A 25,945-nucleotide genomic window follows, 5' to 3' on the forward strand; every position below is an offset into this window, starting at 1 on the left:
CATCTCGTACAACACTGTGTACTATTCCCTTCATAGAACAACACAAACTGGCTCTAACCAGAATAGAAAGAGAAGTAGGAGGCCCTGGTGCACAACTGAGAAAGAGGGAAATACATTAGAGTGTCTAGTTTGAGAAACAGATGCCTCACAGGTCCTCAACTGGCAGCCTCATTAAATAGTACCCGCAAAACCCACGACTCTAGGATGCTGTCCTTCAAGGCAGAGTTGCAAAGAAAAAGCAATATCTCGGACCAACCAATAAAAAGGAAAGATTAAGATGGGCGCAAGAACACAGACACTGGAATATTGGAAAAAAGACAAATCTAAGTTTGAGATGTTCGGTTCACGCCATCTGTCAAGCGTGGGGGAGGCAATGTGATGATTTTGGGGAGCTTTGGTGGTGGTAAAATGGGAGAATTGTATAGGGTAAAAGGGATCTTGAAGAAGGAAGGTTATCACTCCATTTTGCAACGCCATGCCCTGTGAACTGGTTGAGATCCGACTGTGCTGGCCGCTCCATTATAGACAGAATACCAGCTGACTGCTTCTTCCCTAAATAGTTTTTGCATAGTTTGGAGCTGTGCTGTGGGTCATTGTCCTGTTGTAGGAGGAAACTGACTCCAATAAAGCGTCATCCATAAAGAGTGATAGCCTTCCTTCAAGAACCCTTTTATTTTAATGAACCAAAAATGTGTTTTTCTTTTGAAAACAAGGACAATTCTGTGACCCCAAACTTTTGAATGGTAGTGTGTATATAGTATATACAGCTCCGGAAAAAATTAAGGGACCACTGCATCCTTTTCTTTCCTTTCCAAAAATGTTGAAAAGGAACGTTTTAAGTGAGGAACAGAAGCGTTCTGGGGGAAAAAAGGTGCAGTGGTCCCTTAATTGCAGTGGTCTCTTAACCGGAGCTGTGTATATATATATATATATATATATTTAAAATATATAATTTTATCATGGGGTTTGATTCATGCAATTTTAATGTAGTTTTTGACATGGGGCAGAGAAGTGCGTTTTTATGTAGCAGTTCGACAGGTTATTTCACATATTGTCATGATACATGACATGCTAATATGACCGTTCACCCATGTTTACTACAACTGCTCCACAATTTAGAGTTCAGAGTAGACTAACTACCGAAAAAAAGTGACATGGCTTTGTCAGTTAATCGAGTGATTAATACGAAGAGAAACCGATGCAAGCGCTTATGTTCTGATGCCATGACCCATCTCTGACTGTTACATCATTGTCTCTACCGGCACTGTGACTCAGTCCAAGGTAGCGGCTGTTATTGTCCCATGGTGATGATGTCATCTGTGTCTGCCCCTCCAGGAGACACTCCTACAGGACGGGCCAGGATATAGAAAACTGTGGCACGTGCAGAGACTGTGCCTGCATCATATACAGGTAAGACAGGGTTCTGAGCGTGTGCATTAGTGTGCCTGTATTAACTGGGGACATTTAAGCCCTACATATGCTGAATTGTGATTTGATCGGCCTGTAGAAAGAAATGTCGCCTGAGTGTTCAAGTCTTTAAATCCTTCAAAAGTTTCCCAATAAAAGCATTTGAGACTTAAACAAACTGTCTCGCCCCTATGGTAGCGTCCGTTGATTATGACAGACACAGGAAATCACAGATGCTGTTGCTGCAAGCTAATGTTGGTCACGTGTTTGTATGTCTGAAATGAAGATATGACATCTGTACATGAAGGATGCGGATGTCCTGCTCAACAGTAACATGTGGTTAACTGTCACTTCAAATCTCATCCGTATTTGCGATTCAGTCAGTTCCACGGTTGGCAGGATTATGTCATCCATGAGGCTGTGTCTGTGCGGAGCAAGATTATCAGGCGACTGCACGCAACACTTAGGGTCCGGGCTATTCATCCGACACGTTCGAGTCTTAGGTGTGAATAATGCTGCAGGTTTGTTCACTGAGCACAGCAGGAGGGATTTGTGAAGCCAGGCCATACACAGGCGCACACATTCACACGTTTACCGACACACAAACACATACTGTATTCTGAAAACCCTTAAAGAGATAGAGGAACCCAAACAAAGACACACACAGAGGGATATGTAGAATTGCAAGCATGCACACACTCACACACACACACACACACACACACACCGATAATGTATAGGCCTTCAAGCATGCACACACACACCGATAATGTATAGACCTTTAAGCATGCACACACACACACACCAATAATGTATAGGCCTTCAAGCATGCACACACACACACACACCGATAATGTATAGGCCTTCAAGCATGCACACACACACCGATAATGTATAGGCCTTCAAGCATGCACACACACACACACACCGATAATGTATAGGCCTTCAAGCATGCACACACACACATAGTCACAGATTCTGCTTAATCACCCCGCTGCTGTTTGAAATTTGAATCAAAATCTATCAATTAACAAACAGGATTTCACAGTTTACAGTAAGGTAAATAATAAGCAGGCGAACACATGGGATTACTATGAAACCGAAATCCGTGTCTCTTAGTTGTAAATTTCGAAACCATGAGAGCGACAGGGCAGCAGAGGGAAAGAGAGGGAGGGAGGGAGAGGTGGAAGCTGGGCTTTGCCAGGTCCTTGCTGACATCTAAGAGAACAAACCAGGCTGGGGTGGAAAAGAGAGAGAGAAAAGGCAGATACTCAAAGAGAGGGAATCATTCCGAAACACTCCCACATTGGAGGAGGGTATTACAGGAAGAAAGAAACCCACAGACTGACAATGTAGTGAGACAAAACAATGTCAGAGTGAAGAGTCTGCCAGATGGGCAGAGACTGAGAGAGACAGAGATAGAGAGAGAATGTGGGAGAGAACGAGAGAGACAGGCAAGGGGAGGGAGATGAGCTAAGCCATGGAGAGTTTAGACATGCATATTACCCTCCCTATGTGATCTAGTGAACCTAGGGAGGTCTGGTGCAGAGAAGTGCGTTTTCAGAAGTGCTATGCTGAGACGAGATTCCATTGTTTTCAAGAGAGGTAGAAAAGGATGTGGAGATAGAAAGTAATTGTTCTTCTTGTTGATTGATTGGACATCAGTGTCTTTTTATGTCCTTTTCAGCTCAGTTTTTGTGCCAAGCAATTTCGGTAAATTGCAAATGAGATGGTGTGTTAGATTTTTATTGATTTTGAACATCAATATCTTTTTTAACTGTCTGGGGCCATTATTTTGGACATTTGTCAAACAACAGCAAGAGTGTCTGTGTCAAAAAGTGTAAAACCAATTTTGGTGTGGAAACTGATTTAATCTGTTATTAAAATCAAAACAAATCAAAAGTACAGAAATGTTAATAGACCTACATTCATAGAATCTTCAGCTGCGTGCCAATATTCACAGAAATAAAAGCCAATATATTTTCAGTGAGGCAACTGGACCTTGTTGAAGATCAAATACAGCAGCCGGGCAAAATGTGTTTGACAACCCTAGTGTAAAGATGAAGACAGTTTTAAATGAATCAGTCCTTGTTTTATTTCTTTAGAGCCCAAACCCAACCAAGAAGACTGGGTCTTGGCATGTTATAATCAGATTGTCATGAAATGATCTGGACTAAAAGTTGCATCCCACCTAAAAAGACAAGCTTTAGGGTTGATTTTTTTTAACAATTCTTAAACCAAAAAGGCACTATCATAATTTTCAGACTGTTATTTTGACGTCGTAGTGTGGCAATAATATCTACCAACAATTAAAAATAATTAACTAAATGAACTGCACTGACTTGTTAAGTTTAAGTTTAAAGATCTTCCAGGTAAAATCGCTGATGTAGTTGCACAGGATCAAAGGTTCTGTATTAGCTGTTCCACAAATTAACTGTTCACATTTTGCCCACAACATCGATTCCTTTTTAAACTTCTTCATCCAGCCAGTGAAGAACAATACACTTTCTTTGCCATAAGCAAATGGCCTTTTTAAAATAAGGTCAATTTCACATTTAAAGTGATGCATTGACCCCTTCTAACTTCAATTTGTACTTTTGTTCTTCTTCACTTGGTGGATCTGTCTCTAGTGTACTGTAGAGTACTGCATGATTCTCAGATCCTTGACTAGAATTCTGACATGTAGCCATTCACTTACTGTATATGACTAAATCTAAACCCTGTCCCCTGGCTGCTGCCCACAGAGTGCATATGAGCCTGGCAGAGCAACCATTTAATAAGTGGCCTGTAGGGAGTCACTGTATCATTCTATGCAAATGATGTTAAATAAGAAATGTATTTGTCATGTTTTCTATTTTAGCTAATCAAAATCCTGCAAGGTGTGGCATGGAGCAACATATCCGACATTTGATCATGTAAACATTTCGATAGCATCCAGTGTAGCCTCAGCCAGCCACTTCATAATACAGAAGAGAAGCTTACCAGCTAATAGCCTATAGCGCTTCTTTCTATCATAATGAGCACGTTTTAATGAAGCAAGACTTGCTTTGTAATGCCCTGAGTCTGTGCAGTATTGACACGGCACATCACAACTGTCCCAAAAGGTAGTGATTGGTGCTTGGGTGCACAATACACTTCGGGGTAGAACTGGTGGGAGCTGATAGGTCGGTAGACTAAGCCAATTAAACCAATGCCTGTCACGGCGGGAATTTACCATGCTCTAAGGTGCATTGGTCTAAAGCGCCCTATTGTAACATCAAGCAGACCCCCACAGTCTAGGTTTGACTCTTGATTGTGACACTAGCTGACAAGTGGCTCAGAAGCCCCATGGACGATCCAAATCATCGCTTGGGGAGGGGGGAGAAATCGTCAGCAGGGATTTCCTGGTTTCTTCATGCTCTAGCGACACGCCCAGGCAGATCAGTTTCTCAGTCTGCTGAGAGAGGAACTGGATTTTCCTTTTACCTCAGAAATATTAAAATGCAATATAAACCTAAAAACGACACAATGCCTATGTGAGACTTCCCTCTAACAAACTTCAGTCCAGGACGATAAGCATTCTGAAATGTCTGGATCGAATGTGTCTGGAGAGAATGTGTTTTCTAGTCAAGAACTAGATTTTCTGGCTGTCGGCTTTGATATTTGAACTTCTAAAGTGAAAGAACATAGCATAAAATAATAATTATTGATATGGTCTTATTTACCACAGTTTACCTCAGGGTCTCTGAATGCCAACACTTCATTTCCTACAATAGAAATCGCAATACAGCTCTACCGTCTGTCCCGATCCTTCATCCTATCCAATGACTCATATTGTACACTCTATCAGACTATATTGCGTCTATATGCTGCCCCGTATGCTCAGGTTTTATTTCGTTAACCTCAGTAATGTAGTGGCTCAGAGAGTGCTCTGCAGTATTCCAGTGGTTGATGTTCTGAAGTTACAGCTCCGCCATGCTCAGCGCCGTACCAGGCCTCCGGGGTCAATACTTCACTACCTGGCTGGAATAGCTTTGTAAAGCCAGATCATTTCATTCCCTTATGCAGCTCAATTCTGCACTTTCCAACCCAGCAGGGAAAATGTTGTCATAAAAGACATCAGACAGACGTCACTGAAACCAGTTTTGGCCACTGGGGAAGTTGTAAAAGGGATGGAACCTATCCAGGGTTAGTAGTATAAATAAATGTCTGGAAATAACCTGAACATACTGTGCTCACATGAACCTATGCTCTTTCATTTCACTTAGAATATTTGTATTTAAAAATAAGCATATGTAAAAATGCTAATAAAAACTTTCAGCAAAGCAAATGTAGACACGATTACACTAAGATTTTACATAGTTACAAATTGCACTGCGGCTTGCTAAATAAATGCTTCATTTGTTTTCAGTGTTTTTCCTCTATTGCTGGTATCTGTAAAAGAACAGGAGTGCTTGTATCTGATGTTATTTATCCAGCACCCGTGGCGTATTAATATTAATATGTGAATATCATTGTAAGGCATGCAAGAGTGTTAATTAGAGAGTAGAGTTTGGAATACAAAAGTCCTTCCTATTATGCATGTTGCCAATGGCATATTTATGGAACAAAGTCTGACTTCTATCAGCAAACTCTTGTGCTTCAATCCCTACAGGGTTTATGAGGACAGCAGCCTAATTAGATCACCCAACAAACCTCTGTCTCTTCCACACAAGGTATAGTTTAATGTTGCACCTTTCTTGAGAAGGCCATCAAGGCCCTCAACTAAGAGTAATTCATTTATTGCAGAGAAAGGGAGCTACTCTTTCGAGTGAGTTTGGAATTACTGTGAGTATCTGCTAAGAGTCTTATGGTTTGCGCGGACAATCCTTCATATCGTACTTCGTGAACTGCAGATAAGCACTATGGAACATTTTCTGAGGGGCTTTTTTCCTCTCGCTCTGCTGGCAGTTAAACAGGGTGCTGCTCACCGAGTTTGGTATCAATGGTTTTCATATAGGTGGTGTGATAACCTGGTTTGTTTTCATTGAGATAGCATGATATCAATGGTTTTCATATAGGTGGTGTGATAACCTGGTTTGTTTTCATTGAGATAGCATGATATCAATGGTTTTCATATAGGTGGTGTGATAACCTGGTTTGTTTTCATTGAGATAGCATGATATCAATGGTTTTCATATAGGTGGTGTGATAACCTGGTTTGTTTTCATTGAGATAGCATGATATCAATGGTTTTCATATAGGTGGTGTGATAACCTGGTTTGTTTTCATTGAGATAGCATGATATCAATGGTTTTCATATAGGTAGTGTGATAACCTGGTTTGTTTTCATTGAGATAGCATGATATCAATGGTTTTCATATAGGTAGTGTGATAACCTGGTTTGTTTTCATTGAGGTAGTGTTATTCAATTAGTTTCATTCAGGTAGTTTCATATCAGTTTGATATTGTTGGTTTCCACTGAGGTAGCATGTCATTGATGGGTTTTGTCAAGATGTTGCGGTATCAATAGTTTTCATTGAGTTAATGTGATATCAGAGGATTTTATTTAAGTAATGTGGATAAACCCTTGACCTTATATGCATTTTGAATATTTTGAAACTGGTCAGTGATCACTGGTCAGTAGACAATGACCTGCAACTGCAGAAGAGGATACCAGTCTAGGCTGGGTCTGTCTGCCGATGGAGGAGAGAGAGAGAGGAGGAGAGGGAGGAGGAGGAGGAGGAGAGGGAGGAGGAGAGGGAGGAGGAGAGGGGGAGGAAAGGAAGAGGAGAGGGAGGAGGAGATGGGGGAGGAGGAGATGGGGAGGAGGAGATGGGGGAGGAGGAGATGGGGGAGGCGAGGGGGGAAGAGAGGAAGGAGGAGGAGAGGGGGAGGAGAGGGAGGAGGAGAGGGGGAGGAGAGGGAGGAGGAGAGGGTCGAGTCACTGGAGCGAGGGAGGACTCATAATGATCCATCTCCTGGGTTTGAAATGGACGTCATCTGACAGCGCCTACCAATTCATTACTCTGCCACTGTCCACACACACACACACACACACATCATGACTCAGCACTTTCCACAGCAGAGCTCCATTGACACAACACTGGGTGACAGTACTGGAATCTCCCCCTGTACTGTCCTGTAACTGGTAGTGAGCCAGATGAAAGGAGAGGGACATGTCAGAGAAGAGTGGCAGAATGAGTAGGAGAGGACATAGTAGAGACAAGGAAAAGAGGAGAGACTGAACGAGGGGAGGGGAGAGGAGAAGCAGTAAGGAGAGAAGAGCTGGGTGGGGCCCGAGAGGAGCAAGACCGTATACTGGAGGAAGGGGAGGTGACACTCCTTGCATTTCAATGTCTCTCTCTTCTTCCTTTCATTCTCTCCTCCTGCTGTCTCTTTCTTTGCTCATTTTCTGTATCTTCTATAACTCCTGAATTCAGCGTGCAACGATGAAATATTCATCTGCATTAAATATTCATTAACACCTTAAAAGATTTTAAAAAGTAATAATGAAGGTAAAGGGACACATAAAACGATCTCGCCAGCGCCGTGTGGTCGTTGAGTGAGGGATCACAGCCAGAGGGCTGGACTGAGCTGTCCTTGGAACCTAACGTTCTACACTCTCTGCATGTTCAAAAAACCTTAGAGGAATGACAGGAATTGATAGACTTTTGCTGAATTAAATGCATTTTTAAAAGGACCCGAGTCATGACTCACTCAAGGGTGTCAAGGTCTCGGTTTGTTGCCAGTTGCTGTGATTACATACCGAGAGGCATGCGCAATGTGGAGGGATTAGAAGATCACAACTGAGACATTCCCCTCCGAAAACGTGTGGTGTGTGTGTGTGTGTGTGTGTGTAGGGGGTGTGTGTAAGAGTGTCAATGGTGGGACCACTGCCAAATGCAGAATCTAGTAAAAATGTCCTTTTGTTACTGAAAAAAAAACTGTCTTTAGGGATCCGATGTGTTGTAACAGACCCATATCATTCATTTATCTTCTGGCTGACTGAGAACTTCAGAGCCTGCTACTCTGGTCTCTGGTTTTGGGCTTATGTCTCCTCCGGTTGGCATTTCCGAAATAGGTTCCTCTGTGAAGGCCGATTGCCCGTAGGATGTGACAGCTGGGTATTGTCGCGGATTGATTCAGAGAAATATGGTCTTTCACAGACATCAGGGATCGCTGCCTCATCTGTTAGATTGGCTGTGTCACTTTTCCCTCCCGCTCCTCTGCTCTGCAGAATATAAATACATTTCACACCTAAAGAGGGCTGAGAGATGATGGGGGAAAGCTTGGTGCATACTGCGAGGAGGAGGACAAGGCATAGACGAGAGAAGAAGAGCAAAGTGAAGAGGAGAAAAGAGGGGGAAAGCAAGGCCAAAAGAGGTGAAATGCCTGGCTAGTATTATTCAAATTTTATACTCCTAAACTGAATAAATTAGAATAAAATATTTCCGTATGACCTGACAAATCACAACCTGCTTCACAATACAACAGCCTTAAGCACTATGTCATCATGCTCCAGTCTTGTCTATCATGCACTTGGCCAACCTCACAGACATTCACTGATGTCTAACCAAGATGAACTTCACGTGTGACTACATCCCTGGGAGGAAGTCTTCTCACCTGGTGCCATACCTAAAGTCATTCATTAAACACTGACAGCTGCGATGGTGCCTGAAATGATGGTAAAAGGTAGTGAAAAGCTGTGGCAGCATAGAAAATCACATTAGGCTCTCACAAATGAGAAGGTGAGAATAAGAATGAGCGAGTGTGTGTTACTGTACAGTGCATTCGCAAAGTATTCATATCTCTTTACTTTTTTCACATTTTGTTACGTTACAGCCTCGTGCTAGAATTGATTAAATATTTTTTTCCCCTCATCAATCTAAACCTAATACCCCGTAATGACAAAGCAATAACGCATTTCTATTTTTTGCACATTTATGAAAAAATAGAATACAGAAATATCATGTGCGTACGTCAGCATTGGAACCCTTTGCTCAGACTCTAAAACTCCCTATTTCCATTGGTCAATCTTGAGATGGTTGTGCAACTTGATTGGCGTCCAACTGTGGCATTGATTGGACATGATTTGGAAATGCACACGCCTGTCTATATATGGTCCCACAGTTGACAGTGCATGTCAGAGTAAAAACCAAGCCTTGAGGTCAAAGGAATTGTCCCTAGAGCTCAGAGACAGGATGTTGGCACGGATCTGGGGAATGGTACCAAAGCATTTCTGCAGGCCTTGATGGTCCCCGAGAACACAGTAGCCTCCATCTTTCTTAAATGGAAGTTTGGAACCACCAACACTTCTACTAGAGCTGCCCCCTCCGGCCAAACTGAGCATTGTGGGGAGAAAGGCCTTGTCCTACGAGTTGAGCCAGAACCAGATCACTCTGCCAGAGCTCCAGAGTCCCTGTGTGAAGATGGGAGTGAAGTTGGGGTGCCTCAGACAACCATCTCTGAGGCACCCCAACAATCAGTTCTTGATGGTAGAGTGGCCAGACTGAAGCATATGAAAAGCACGTGACTGCTTGGAGTTTGCCAAAAGGCACCTAAAGGACTGTCAGACCTTGAGAAATAAGATTCTTTGGTTTGATTAAATCCTTGATGGATCCTTGATGAAAACCTGCTTCAGAGCACTCAGGACCTCAGACTGGGGCTATGGTTCTCCGTCCAACAGGACAACAACCCCAAGCACACATCAAGAAAATGCAGGAGTGGCTTTGGGTCATTGAAAGTCCTTGAGTGGCCCAGCCAGAGCTCGGGCTTGGAACAGATTGAACATCTCTGGAAGGACCTGAATATGGCAGTGTAGTAACATACCAACCTGACAGAGATTGAGAGGATCTACAGAGAAGACTCAGGGCTTTAATTGCTGCCAAAGGTGTTTCAACAAAATGTAGTGCAATGATCTGAATACCTAACTTTTGGTCTTTATGGGGTATTGTGTTTAAATTGAAGATGTAATTTTTTTAAAAACTGTTTTAGAATAAGGCTGTAACAAAATGTGTGAAAAGTGAAGGGGTCTGAATACTTTCTGAATGCACTGTGTGTGTGTGTATTTAGATGTTCCCTTTTTACTATCTTAGTGAGGACCAACTACAATAGTAAAACAAGCAGAATCATATGAAGTGAGGAAATATGTCCAGGCTTTAAAAATAAGCTTTATCAGAGTTGGGGTACATTTAGGATTATTTTGCACTAATTGCCAGTCCTTTGACAGTAAATACATTGTGCATGTGTGTGAGAATGCAAGAGAAGAACAGACAAGCATGGAGTTAAGTTCTGAACTGTAGATTGCTTTGAATTCGGCTGTACGTTTTGCAGAACTCCATGTGTAGGCATCAGGGTTTTCTAAAAGAGGAATTTGTCAGATTCTTCACGCTGACCTTTTGTTAACTAGCCTGTCAAGGGTTTCCCATCCAGCGTTTCTTGGTTAGCGGCCTGTGGATGATGCTGAGACTGGAGTAGATGTGAGTGTGTGTGTGTGTGTGCAAAGGGCAGACTCTGCAATACACTGGGCTCCTAATGTGATCTATCTTGCGTTCCAAGGCAGCCAGGCCACAGAGCAACAGGCAGCTGGCTCACGGGGAGAGTTGGGGTAACTCTGAAAGGGCCCCTTCCCGTTCATATGAACGAGAAGGGGGAGAGTTGGGGTAACTCTGAAAGGGCCCCTTCCCGTTCATATGAACGAGAAGGGGGAGAGTTGGGGTAACTCTGAAAGGGCCCCTTCCCGTTCATATGAACTAAAAGGGGGAGAGTTGGGGTAACTCTGAAAGGGCTCCTTCCCGTTCATATGAACGAGAAGGGGGAGAGTTGGGGTAACTCTGAAAGGGCCCCTTCCCGTTCATATGAACTAGAAGGGGGAGAGTTGGGGTAAATCTGAAAGGGCCCCTTCCCGTTCACATGAACTAGTGCAGGGATACAATATTCAGTCAGCAGGACCTGGCTCTTCAGTTACAGCATCCAAAAACAACTTCCATTGAACATAACAGCGTACAACAATGCACGCCGCCAGCGTTACGTTAGCCTAAAACAGGGATCTACAGCGCCATTTATGTAAGAGTTTATTCTGTTGGCATTTGCTTTTCTTTGTGTGTGCAATATGCATGACCACATCCTTTATTTTAAAAAGCAGTTATGCTCCTATGTGTGTTTGTACTGAGAGCGCTATAGAGGTTGAGAGAAAGAGATAGGAGAGAGAGCAAGGGCAAGGGCGAGACAGGTTGAGAGAAAGAGGGAGAAGGGAGAGTGAGAGAGAGAGAGATCCTTTTTGATGCTGTTTTTGGCAACCACTGCACATTCTGCTCATGCCAGTAGTGTTGCCAGATGGTATCCATCCCCATCATGCCATTGTGTCTCTGAAACAGGGAATAGAGGGGGAAATCAAGAGTGGCGTACAGAACAGGGATAAACTGTCTAATGTGCCTCTGTCATATCAATACTAATCGCACTCCTATCACACCCACGACTACAGCACATTAGCCTAGCTAAACTGCTTACATTAGCTGCAGCCCCAATCTGCTGCCTCTATCGGAAATTGCTAATATCTTAATGTAATAGGCCTATTATTAGATGCAATATGTGAAGCTAGTCCAAGAACTAATCATGTAGGCTCAATATCACATTTAGCCCCTTCTAAGTTATATAAATGTCTGGACATGTAACCGAGAATTGTTGAGTGCTGTAATAAAATCAAAAGGTGCTTCAACAAAGTATTAGTTTAAGGGTCTGCAGACTTATGCAACCAGGTTATTGACAGTTTTTTTAGAATTACAAACAGAAGAATATTTGTGTGCTTCAAGGTTGTCTAAAGGTATGTTTCAGGTGATCGGTGTCTCCCTGTTTGAGGGAGGTTTTGGATACTGAAAAAGAAGCTAAAGCCTCAATATGCAATAAATAATGTTTTTACATTTTTTTGTGTGAGATTTCACTTCTTTTACAATATTCCCCCTATTGGACTGTATAGCAATAGGCTAGTTCCCAGCATACATTTCTCTTTTCGAAGCACCATATAAAACAGCTGTGGTCACATTACTGTGCCCCACAGTTGTCAGTGACTGTCATCATTTGCCGGGGGATGTCAGATTTTATGGAGCATTAAGTATGTTCCTGCCCATTCCTCTCAACCTGTTTCCTGTTTTCTGCATAACTAACCCAGCCCTCTCCAAAACCCTATTCCTGCCTCTTCCCTTGAGATGATGTTAACCTTCACACTCTAATGAAATAATAACCTCCACGTAGATAAATGTGTTCACGAGTGAACAGGAGTGACAGACATAGAGGTCTTAAGTGATATAACCTCACTCTCAATTCAGCTGAAATCAAATTGCTTTACTGGCATGACGCGACAATGTACACATATCCAAAGCATACTTTGGCAAAGAATGATTCATTTACACTCCAACATAATTAAAGTCATCTCTCTTTCTGCCTTCCCCACCCTTCTATTCCCCTAGTGAGGCTGCTGTCACACCTCTCCTCCTAAAATATCCTCTGCTTCCATCCATTCATCCATCAGCCTCTTCTGCTCCAGCAGCTATCAGTCCATACCTCTGCAGCGCAGCAGTTAGTCCACCCATCCATCACAGCAACTCGCTTTTTAATCCACCGTTGCACGGTAACCGAGCAAGACTCTGTGACATGTTCACACTCAGGCACGCACGAGAAGCTGCGAACCGACACGCGCAAGCATAGACAGTCGGTTTAAGTCACATGGTTTTTTAAAGTGCTACTGAATAATATGAACCTAAAAGGTTATCATTGTTCAATTTACTACCATTCAAAGGGGCTATTGCTTGTGAAACATTGTTTGAATTGCCATAACATAGGAAAAATAAGACAAAGGAAATTGCAGCTAAAAAGTGAAATAAACTATGGATAATTCTAATGGCCGTTACACACAGTCTGCTGCCTCTAGTAAACAGACTATTACAACGTGGGTTTGACTCCAGCCTACAGCTATTTCAGCACACTGCCATGTCTTTCCTACATTCTCTCCTCTGTCAATAAAGCCTAACCCCAAACACACACCCACCCAACCACCCACACACATACACACACCATAAAAAAGGTACACACCCTTCACCAAGATAAATGATGTTAGCTATTATCATTTCAAAAAAGTATGTAAACCCCCTGAAATTATATATATATATTATTTTACATATTTGGACATATGGATATCTAAGTGACCATTTTTAACACATCGCATAAAAAACATATATTCAAGTAAAATAAACAGCCATGCATTTTCCTGTACTTGGCAGAAAAAGTTATTACACCCCTACTTTTACCATCACATAAAATGGCAAACATTTTAATCAGATTATAAACTTGATTTTAAAATCAATAGAGTAAAATCAATAGAGTAACTTGGGAGGGGCCAGCCTTCAGTAATGATTATAAACTTGATCTGGTTTGGTCTTAACCATACGGGTGTGTGGTAACACATCATGCCAAGATCAAAGGACCATATGAGGCCCTCAGAGGAAAAATGCCCATGAGTATACAAAGCCATTTCGAAGGAATTTGGAGTACATCATTCCACTGTCCTTTGGATCATTGTGGTGCAAACGTGCCCCCGCCTTCTGTATCAGCATCACAGCAACGCGCCCAAAGGAGTTTCAGAACCTTCCAGGGGCAGCCAGTAGGGTCAGCCCCACCCTCAGGCAGCTGCACTCCATTGGGACCTCGTCTGGGGAGGTATAAAGAGGCTCCCCAGCAGCTGCTCAGGGGAATAGTTGGAGGAGTTGTGGCAGAATGCTATGCAGTGAGAGTATTTCAAGGAGCTGGAGAGGACAAAGTGGCAGAAACAAAGGTCAAAAAGAGCATGACCCCAGGCCATGCTACCCTCACTGCCCTTCGGCCCCAGCGACTCAGGAGACCGAGAGGGAGTTTGACTGTATTAAGAAGGGTGGAGAGGCTGCCGCAGAGATGACTCCCAAACCACCACCTGACGTTTGTTTGAGTTGAATTCCTCCCTCACCTCCTCCCTTCAAACTTCTCTTTGTGTTAATAAAATGCCCTCCAGGGTCCTAAACGCTTGCTCTGGGTCTATTCCCGGTGTCTCTCTCCTTTACAAATGGAGAAAAATGTCAGACCACTGGCAATCTATATAGGACAATTCGTCCCACCAAATTCAGGCCATGACCGAAAGATGCTCATATAAGCCTCTTGGAAACCCAATTTAACATCAAGAGATCTACAGGGCACACTTGCCACAGTCAATGTCGGAGTGTATGAGCCAACTATCAGAAGAGGAAGGAAGAAAAATAATATATCAAAAAATAATATCAAGATACGAATTTATGCCAGACACCACCTGGGTAAAGATGAAAACCATGTGTTGTCCTCTGGAAAGCCAAAGGGGTGTACTTATTTTTACTGCACAATGAAAATTCATATATTTTTTTATTAATAAATGTTTGCAAAGTATAATCTTTCAGTAACTTGTAAAATGAAATCACCCTGAACTAGTGAAGTACCCTTTGTGAAATTCAGCCGAAGTGAATACAAAAAATAAACACCACAAACAATGAATAATTTTTTGATTAAATATAAGAGGGAGTCATATACTTTCATCACAACCCCATTTCTGAAACTCAAAATATTTTTTTGCGTAACGTGTTTTTCTGCTAAACATAGGCTTCCAAAATATTGGAACCCCAAACGAAAATATATACTGTAATAAAATAAAATAAGGTGACTTCTTTTTAGCTGGTCTCTGTCTCCAGGAACTGTATTGATGCCTTTTATTTTTTCCTGTTTCCCTGGAGTATAAATATGTGGTAAAATCCCTTTGTTATCCATCACCATGGGGAAAAATAACAAGAGCTGTCAGCTGAAAGGACACAGGTTGTTGACCTGCCCAGATTAGGTAAAAGATTAGAAAAAACCAGTCAATAATGGAAATGTTGCCAAGAAGAGGACATGTGCATATTGCCCCCCCACACACACTGAGGGAGGGGTGAGAGAAGAATCCAAGGTTCATTGTGTCTGAACTGCACAGTCTAGTGGAATCTTGGGGTTTTCAACACTGTTGGACGCCACCTCTACCTCAACAGGTTCTTTGGGAGGGTTATACGAATCTCATACTGAGCGCAAACAACTAATTGCATCACCTGAACTTTGCCAAGAGTTAAATGAACTACAATAGAAACCGTGTGCTGTGGACAGATGAGACAAAAGTGTAATTTTTTATCCATGCACATGATCGGCATATTTGGCGTCAAAAGGGTCATACAAGGAAATGAACCTGATACCCACGGTAAAATAGTTTTAAATCGATGGCATCATATTCCACTAAGTACCAGGATATTTTAGCCCAAAACTTGGTTAACTCTGCCAGGAAATTGAGACTTGGCCATGGATGGAACTTTTAACCAGAAATGAAATGCAAAAAAGAAATGACTCCAAAAAGTCAACAAAGAAATGGTTAAGGGGGCTATATAATCAATGGGCCTCATTCACCAATATCTTCCTACGTTTTTTCTTAAATTTGTTCTTGAGAAAGTTCCTAAGGCACAAACATGTCAGCTCTCAAATGTGCGTAACTGTGTTTATAGATTCTGTTCCTCCCTAAGAATAAATGCCAAATAAGAAAACATAGGTGAATATCAGAATCTTCTTGGAAACGGTTGGTGAATGAGGCCCAATTTTTTACAATGGCTCAGGCTCCAGAATCCAATTGAAAACCTGTGTGAGAATTTAAGCGTCCACAAGGACCACAAGCGCCAAACTAGGACTACCAAGGACCTTGAAATGTGTTGCTAAGAGAGGATGTTCCAAACTGCGTGCCAACCGTGTTACAGGAAGAAGCTCAGTGTTGTTATCCTCTCCAGGGGCAACGATGCCAATACTTTTGAAATTTATGTTTTACAGAAAAAAACATACTACTCAGTACAATGTTTTGTGTTTGAGAAAAGATTGTGTTTCGTATTGAAAATGTATGACTCCCACACCAAAATATGACTCATTGTTTGTGTTTTTTCTTTTTTTTTCATTCACTAGGGCTCTTTTTCATGACGGGTGCCAACTATATTGAACAAAACCACTGAAAGATTATAGTTTTGCAATCATTTATTTATAAAATATCCACAGAAATTTGTTTTAATGGTGTAGAAAATAAGCACACCCCTAGCTTCAAATACTGGTGTTCCCCTCTTTGGTTGAAATAACAGTCTTGTAACTATTTTATCAAACTATTTCTTGTAACATTTTATCAGTCTCCTATATTCACTGGGAGAAATTTTCGCCCTCTATTCTTTATGGTACTGATTCAATTCTATCATATTCACGGTCTTTCTTGAATGCACGGCCGACATCAAATCCAAAATATAACAAATTGTTAGTTTTTTTGCATTCACATTTGTGCAATTTAATGAAAGGATTCTTGAGTTCTTCTTGAGATGCCTGTAACTCAATAAGTTAACAGTGTTGAAGTGATGATTACAGAACCACATTTCCAAATATGTCCCAAAAAAGATTACTATCCAGGGGGTGTGATTACTTTTTCACATTAATGAATGTACATTGTTGTAATATTAAATAAAGTGATGAATATAGGTTATGTTTTCCATGTTGTTTGCTCTACTGTTTGCCCTTTTCTCTCGGCAGTGGGTCACACGTCTTGCTGCTGTTAATGGAAATGCATTTATCAATGTTTTTTTTTGTTTTAAAAGTCTCTGTAGGTCTTTGTGACCACTGGGAAATGCCTGGTGGCAGTTAGCCTCACTGGTGAAAGTGTTCAGCCTTTAACAGTCAGGATTCTGGGTCGAATCCCAGGGCCTGTGATGTGAAGAAATCTGGAGTTTTGCCCTTGAGCTAGGCAGTTAATACTAATTGCTCCAGCGTCGCACTAAAATAATGCTTATCCCAGGCTGTCAATCAATCAAATGTATTTATATCAATCAAATTTATTTATAAAGCCCTTTTTACAACAGCAGTTGTCACAAAGTGCTTTACAGAGACACCCGGCCTTAAACCCCAAGGAGCAAACAACAGTAGTGTTGGATTTCAGTGGCTAGGAAAAACTCCCATGCTGAGGATGCCACAGTGTGATATACAATAAACATTTATAATAACATTTATAATTCACATAGGTGTACTGTAAGATTTATTCAAAATGTGGTCATACATTTGACAGGACATTAGGCAGTGCATCTTTGTTTCCAACTCATTTTATGGCCAGTGTGCACATGGCCTATCTACTCTCCTGAGCCAGGCCTTGCCCAAGGCAGCTGCTGTCCATTGCAAGGTCATGTTGTGGAGTCTGGATGTGGTCAGGGCTTTTCTTAATTTTGTGTCTTTTACGTAGGTCAGGTGTTCTGAAGCTGTATACTCCCTGTTTAGGCCTAGGTATTTCACCCCATTTTCTTATTATTCGATTTGGTCTTATTGTGTTCATGTTCTGGAAAACAATTCTCAAACCTTTAAGCCAACTTTTGGATGTCTGTTCACAAACCCAAAAAGACAGGGCCTCAAAACCAACGGGCTGAAGAGGCTCTTATCTAATTTGTCTCTCTGTTGATGAAGGTTTGAGATTCGCTTTTCATAACATGGTTGGGAAATGTACAATTATTTTGATAATTTTTGGATATGGTCCTGATTTTGTTTGGCAGTGTTTTGCTGTTTGCGTTGTATTCTAACTTGATAAGATTATTTGATGTAATCTGCATGCAGTCTCAATTCTAACGTGTTTTTCCAATGTTGTAAATGTTGTAAAGAAATGGTTGTTAAATGGACCCCAGAATTCACAACCATAAAAGGCAATAGAGCCTGTAACTGTTTGGAGTAGAAAGCCCTTTTGCCTGTTGATATTTAGGCAGAGGTACTGTAGAATGTAAATTTGCAGTTCTGGCATCTGGACCTTTCTTTGAACGTCAGTTTCACTGAGATTAACTGTCAATCTCACTGAGATTAACTGTCAGGACCCAAATCGAAATGAATTAGATTGCAGAAGATCCAGGTGCTGCTGTAGGTCTGTACTTAGTTGTAGACAGAAGCACCAGATCATTTGCAAGCAATAGAAATTTGAGTCCAGTAAGATGCAGACTTTTCTAGTGCTGTTGCCAAAAAATATATATAAATAATGAAAAGAGTGGGGCTCAAGCTACATCCCTGTCTCTCATCTCCACGAAGGAAGAAATGTGTTTTTATTGCCAAATTTCTGTTCAAAACAACTTTCCATTAATCTGTACAGCAGACCCTCATGCCAACTTCAGTCAAAAGCTTTTTAGAAATTAAAAAAGCATGAGAAAACTGCTTTTGTTTCTACAAGGCTAGATCAGACCTTGGATGAAAATATTCTCAAACATGCCAGGGCTAAGGATAATGTTAAAGAGGTTTAGAATGGCTGTATGTAAAATGTATCATTTTGTTTATTATATCATCTCTAATCTGAAAGGGGCAATGCATCATAAGCCCTAATAAAACACAGCAGCAAAATATGATATTGGTTGTTTTCATATTTCACCATTCATTTATTCCACAAGGAACTATTGAATCGATTCAAATAAGGTCGGTAATTTATTTTGACAGGTCTGCGTTTTGCTAACCCTGTAAGTGTCATGAGATCAACATGTCTTTTATCTACGTATTTCCTTCAGTTAACTCTACCCAAAAATATATTTGATCATATTTAGCCAGTGTTAATAAAAGTGACATTGTCCAAATTATTAACACAGTTATAACTTGTTACAAAATGCCATGGTGGTGTAAGCTAACACGAAACACAGACCTTATATAAGCTGGAACTAAAAATCCTCTATGGAAGAAATTAATGGTGTGACAACACAAATAACCTCTATCAAGGTTGTTTGGGTATCATGACTCATTCAGTAAATATCATGAATCAATAGTGCCAGCCTTTTTTGGTTGGTTTGTTTTTTTTCTTATAGTTTGTTCTATTTCATTGCAGAACTTTGGCCTTTTTAGTGTTGATAGCTAATAATGCATCAAGGACGCCATTTTCCATGAACAAACTCGTGGATTTTGTTCTTGGCTATTAATATCAAAGTATTTTTCCATAATTCCTTGGTCATAATATCTTTCCTGTTTATTTGTGGTCAATGCATAATGGCATCATCAACAGTATTTTTTTATCAGTAATGAGCCCTGAGTCAAACACTATCTATTGTGGCAGTTTATTTTCATCAGAGGTTTTATTATTTTCCACAATGTGCGAGCATTGTCACAAACGTTTCCTAACTTTGTAGGCTCCTCTAGATTAGAATGTACTGGCTTGGTGAATAACTGTGTAAGATACAGCTCAGCAGAGAACTCATGTATGCTATCTGAATCCTGTGTTTCCTGGTTCAAGTTGTGGACATCTCTTCATAATGTTGTCCGATTCTGCAATTTAATTAAATTATTTCTTCAAATACATTAAGCTGGTTCTGGACAGGCTGTTTCTTCTTTTGTTCTGTATAGTTTCAGTGTTTCGCCACAATGAAGGTGATGACCCTAGTCTCCTGTGTTTAGGGTTGGACAGATTTCTCAATATCTTAGTTTTTTAGATTTTCCTCATCAAACAATTTGTTGATGTGGTTAATTTTCTTTGTCTGTCTGGTACACAGTTGTTAAAGGTCAAATATACTTTTAATCTTTTCACTGCTGGTGTGTATACATTATATTTGTACTGAAATGTTTTTTCCAGGAAGTTGCCTGAGAGGGACTGGATTTGAGGTTCTGGTAGGTCTCTAAACTACTGTCCATATATAGCATGTTCTAGTGTGTGGTTTGTTTGGCCTCAATACATGATTCAAAATTGCTGTCCAGTTAGGTTGTGATTTTCCTGTGTTTTGAAAGTGGTGTTAATGGGCTGACTGAGAACACTCTGAGAGACTCTGGGTCATAGTCTGTGACAAAGCAGTCTACAGTATCGCTGTCAAGAGACGAGCTGACGTTGGAGCCCTTCAAAACCTACGTGGACTGACGGCGTGTGTGGCGGAACTGCAGGAGATGTGACCCATATGTCTTAGCTGTTTAGTGGTAATTGTCTCTCAGTGGGGCGTATTAGGGATGCTCTCACCTCCAGGTGTTGGTCCCCCTGTGTGCTGAAAGTGTCAGTTTGTTGTCCAGTCCTGGCTTTTAGGTCTGGTTGGTCTCACTTCCTGGGGAAACTGTAGTCATTATATTCTCTCAGTTCTATTACTAAATGTGCGATTTAACCATCTTATCCCATACCATATTTGTTCAGCAGCACCAGATAGCATCCTGTTGGAGAGTGCAAATGAAACATTTGAATTGTATAAAATTACACCCCTCCTTATACAGTCTGTTAATAAACAAAACTGAACAATGGCTGTCTGGTCTGTAGGACAATACTTCTTTGTAGCACAGAATCGGCCTGTCTTTATGGTGTACTCAGGTCAAGAGAGACGCTTTTCAGAAGAATTGTCGCAGCTTGAGCACCGAATACGAATCAGGTACTTGGTGGGACTTTGACGGAATTCAAATATGTCCAGGTCTCTATGTCTGTTTCTACCCAGCACAGCCTGTACTCGACCGCAGGGGTCAATAGGAAAGACAGAGTGGGATGGAGGGACAGAAAAAGAGAGAGAAATGGAGGAAGAGAATGAAAGAGGCTAGGGGAGTTGGGGAGAGATGGAGTAATGGAGTTAGGGAGGGAGGGAGGGAGGGAGGGAGGGAGGGAGGGGGGAGAACACGTCGAAGCTCCTTCGCCACAATGCTTCTCTGAATAGATTGACTGTTCAGTCTAGTTCCCCACTAAAACAAAATGTTCTTTCCTTTTAGCATATTCAGTGCAGGTTCCTTGGAGAGAGCTACAGAGATATCTTGCTGTTGGCTGCTGGTAAATGTGGAAGAAATTCTGTACTCCGTTGTTTGTCAGAAGCCATAGACAAAAATGTCCATCACCTGCTGCTCCCGAACTGCTACCTTCTCCGATTAATATAATTTAAAATGCTTTGGTTGACAGCCTCTGGTATATCACCAAGCACAGATGGCATGTATAAAACTTTACAGCCTCTGTCATTTTACTCTCTAATTGACCAATCCATTGTGTTCGATTAGGTTAAAAGATAAGCTTATGTTCAGGTGTAATTTCTCCCAAGTGGTTTACCATACATGTACTTACAATTACACATATATTTTTCCACTCCCTGAAATGGATTTTGCTGCAGCTGAGAATGTCCTTTTTTATATGCTGTGCTCCCGGAGTTGATGAACTGTTCAGTGAAATATCAGATCACTGTACCAATGTGGTAAATTAATCAAATTATGACAAATTTTGCAATGTATATATTTTTAAGCGAATTTTTCATTACATTTTAGATAATATGTGAATCAATGGTATTAAGATGGCTGTGGTTGTACATCTATAGGAAGTGGTGCAGGAGATCAAAATGACCCAGAATATCATAGATGTCACTATTCCGCCAGATCTAATTATTATATTTGATTCATTACATGTTTTACAAGTTTGAGAAACAAATCATGTAAAATAGGATGTTTTTCAACTCGGATAGAAAAAGACAAATCTCTAATATATTAACTACAGACTAATACTGAAAGACCTCCATTGAGCCATGATTATAAAAGGGTAAACGCTGATTAGATTTTACTATCCAATTCCCCACACCCCATTCCTTTAGGAGAAAACCATGTTTCACTGGATGATCCAACAATCACCTTGGTTGTCCCTTAGCACAGTTGTTCCAGCCAATAGGCTGGGTTCTTGTGTTTATTTTCTCTATTTGTCATGGACAACAGTATTCTGTATGACCTTGAGGTTAGGGTGACTACTGCAGTTTTCACCAAATAGTTGCTGATTCTAGTCCCTGGTGTTGAATGATGTTGAGGTGCCCTTGAGCAAGGTCACTATTTACTTTAGTACCTTATCTGTATTGTTTCAGCACACAAACCAGCTGCACAAACCCACCCAAAAACTGTACCATTCTCAAAGGATAGAAAAGTTTGCTGAGCAAGGCAACTCCTAAGGAATGAGAAGGCCTGCTACTAAAACCTTTTCAGTATTGAGAGAATTGTTCTCATTTATTTCATTGTTGACTCTGGAATGTCTTTGATCCTCTGGCATAATCTCCATAGGTCTCTCATCAATCTCTAGCTGTGTTCGCCTCAAAACCCGCTAGAAGAGAATCAAGAAAAACTGTTAAATATCACACGAGTCCAGTTCTTTTAATAACTTCTTTTTATATAACAATTTCTTCAGATATTCTCAAAAAGATCCAATTAAAGATCCAATTAAATGCATGTGCTGTATAGATGCATACTAGTGATAACATCCCATGTAAAGAATGACATACCAATACTCCTCTCTCAGATCTCACTATCTAGACTAACTCTCTGCTTTGAAGATGATTTAAAACACATCCATTATTGCTGAATTGTATTCACCCTCACAGCTCTTCCTCTTAATTGTCACACAGGTAGAAATAGTAGGATTGTAGGAGGGAACAATAGAAATGTGTATGGGTTTTTTGTGCGCATGTGTTGTGTTTGTGTGTGTGTGTGTAAATTCCTGCCACGGCCCAGTACTGTGGTTACTCTTTGAATGCTCACTGAGATAATTATAGTTGAGGGTGGACAGCTCCCTCCAGTGCCCGGAGCTCCATGATCACACTGGGGCTCTTCATTTACACAGAGAGGAACACAGAGGGAACGGAGGACATCTCCCCAGGGAAATCTGGAGAGCTGTGGGGGGATCTTTGTATGTGTGTGTGTGTGTGTGTGTGTGTGTGTGTCACGGAGAGAGAGGGCGTAAACTACTCTGTGTTTGATGCTGCCTCTTCACTATTTATGGACTGCTGGAGTTGGTCAGAGCATTTTCTAAGATTTAACCGTCCTCTATGCAGTTCATTTTCCAAGATGCCGTAGGTTGACACTTTACATTCCAAAGTGAATAAAAGAGGTTTACATTTGAATTTCTTGTCACAGCCCTCTGTATGCTCTGAAGGATCAGTAATATACAGTAGGGCAGTGGGAACAGAAGAAAAAATCAGCACTGATCCCAGTTTAGATTTTTATTCCACCTGCCATTTGTCCATTATTCCGCCTGCCTGTCAAGGTCTATTGCTTTTACATTGCAGAGTGTGTTATTGTTGGCTGGAATAAAAGGTGCAAAAGACAGACTCAAGTGGCTGGTGAGCGGGCGGACGAACCGTTGGGTGTGTCAGAGGAGTCGGCTGGTGTTAATGTTGAGGAATGTGAAGATCCTGGTCCATCTGATTGTTGTGCTGTTGAAGCTCCTGGTCTTGCTGCTTTGTCTCTACCTCCGCATCTCTCTCTCTCTCTCTCTCTCTTTGTCTCTCTCCCTCCTCTCAGTGAAAAAGGAACTCCTCTCTTCATCGTAGCATCTGCCGCTGCCATGAAAACCCCACCTAACTAGGACACTCACTGCATAATCAGCTAGAATATCTAGCAGCCATGGAAAACCAAAAAAATTGTTTGCTGGGTGAAGCATAATTCTGTTAAGCAAACCTGTAAATGCTGACAAAAGTCATTCAGTGGGTAAATATTGTCCATGGGCTTTACAATGTGTTTATTTACATTATTAACGCTTCACCTGAAAACCTTGTCAGTAGTAAATGATAATCAACCACATAATCAACCACACTGTCAGTAGTAGATGATAATCAACCACACTGTCAGTAATAGATAATAGTCCACAGTCAACCACACTGTCAGTAGTAGATGATAGTCAACAATCAACCACACTGTCAGTAGTAGATGATAGTCAACAGTCAACCACACTGTCAGTAGTAGATGATAGTCAACAGTCAACCACACTGTCAGTAGTAGATGATAGTCAACAGTCAACCACACTGTCAGTAGTAGATAATAGTCAACAGTCAACCACACTGTCAGTAGTAGATAATAGTCAACAGTCAACCACACTGTCAGTAGTAGATAATAGTCAACAGTCAACCACACTGTCAGTAGTAGATAATATTCAACAGTCAACCACACTGTCAGTAGTAGATAATAGTCAACAGTCAACCACACCATCAGTAGTAGATGATAGTCAACTATTAACCACACTGTCAGTAGTAGATAATAGTCAACAGTCAACCACACCATCAGTAGTAGATGATAGTCAACTATTAACCACACTGTCAGTAGTAGATAATAGTCAACAGTCAACCACACTGTCAGTAGTAGATGATAGTCAACAGTCAACCACACCATCAGTAGTAGATGATAGTCAACAGTCAACCACACCATCAGTAGTAGATGATAGTCAACAGTCAACCACACTGTCAGTAGTAGATAATAGTCAACAGTCAACCACACTGTCAGTAGTAGATAATAGTCAACAGTCAACCACACTGTCAGTAGTAGATAATAGTCAACAGTCAACCACACCATCAGTAGTAGATGATAGTCAACAGTCAACCACACCATCAGTAGTAGATGATAGTCAACAGTCAACCACACTGTCAGTAGTAGATAATAGTCAACAGTCAACCACACTGTCAGTAGTAGATAATATTCAACAGTCAACCACACTGTCAGTAGTAGATAATAGTCAACAGTCAACCACACCATCAGTAGTAGATGATAGTCAACTATTAACCACACTGTCAGTAGTAGATAATAGTCAACAGTCAACCACACCATCAGTAGTAGATGATAGTCAACTATTAACCACACTGTCAGTAGTAGATAATAGTCAACAGTCAACCACACTGTCAGTAGTAGATGATAGTCAACAGTCAACCACACCATCAGTAGTAGATGATAGTCAACAGTCAACCACACCATCAGTAGTAGATGATAGTCAACAGTCAACCACACTGTCAGTAGTAGATAATAGTCAACAGTCAACCACACTGTCAGTAGTAGATAATAGTCAACAGTCAACCACACTGTCAGTAGTAGATAATAGTCAACAGTCAACCACACCATCAGTAGTAGATGATAGTCAACAGTCAACCACACCATCAGTAGTAGATGATAGTCAACAGTCAACCACACTGTCAGTAGTAGATAATAGTCAACTATTAACCACACTGTCAGTAGTAGATAATAGTCAACAGTCAACCACACTGTCAGTAGTAGATGATAGTCAACAGTCAACCACACCATCAGTAGTAGATGATAGTCAACAGTCAACCACACCATCAGTAGTAGATGATAGTCAACAGTCAACCACACTGTCAGTAGTAGATAATAGTCAACAGTCAACCACACTGTCAGTAGTAGATAATAGTCAACAGTCAACCACACTGTCAGTAGTAGATAATAGTCAACAGTCAACCACACCATCAGTGGTAGATAATAGTCAGTGGCGTATTTATATGTAGAAAATTGGTGTGGCACAAACCATTTCAAAATATAGGATACATACCAGTAAAGCTACAAAACTCCCTCTTGCTACTGATGTGTTTATTTAACAAACAGCGTGGCTCTACAAAACACTTTTAAGCTTCTACCAGGTGTTGTAGTACACATATTCGAGAGAGAGAGAGACCTTCTTGTGTAATTGCTCTCCTTCTCTCTCACACACATTTAAAATTACCACTGTCACATTTACAAACCTAAATTAAGAATGCAACCAAGCTCAGAACCAATGTGCCTACAGGGC

General features: G+C 41.1%; 1 protein-coding gene across 2 annotated transcripts in view; it reads left to right on the forward strand.

Moving 5' to 3' along the window:
* Positions 1-25,945, forward strand: part of LOC105027926 (mucin-2) — a 53,729-nt gene that overhangs the window by 22,698 nt on the left and 5,086 nt on the right. Inside the window, exons 3-4 of one of the 2 annotated variants that reach the window (XM_020053704.2) lie at positions 1,336-1,410; positions 6,041-6,122. In XM_020053704.2, the coding sequence (XP_019909263.2) occupies positions 1,336-1,410; positions 6,041-6,107 (142 nt within the window). In that variant the 3' untranslated portion in view covers positions 6,108-6,122. Of the gene's footprint in view, positions 1-1,335; positions 1,411-6,040; positions 6,123-25,945 lie in introns of those variants that run through there. The other variant, XM_010900306.3, reaches the window with a different exon arrangement.

Source organism: Esox lucius, chromosome 14, assembly GCF_011004845.1.
Source record: "Esox lucius isolate fEsoLuc1 chromosome 14, fEsoLuc1.pri, whole genome shotgun sequence".
In the NCBI taxonomy this organism is placed as follows: domain Eukaryota; kingdom Metazoa; phylum Chordata; class Actinopteri; order Esociformes; family Esocidae; genus Esox; species Esox lucius.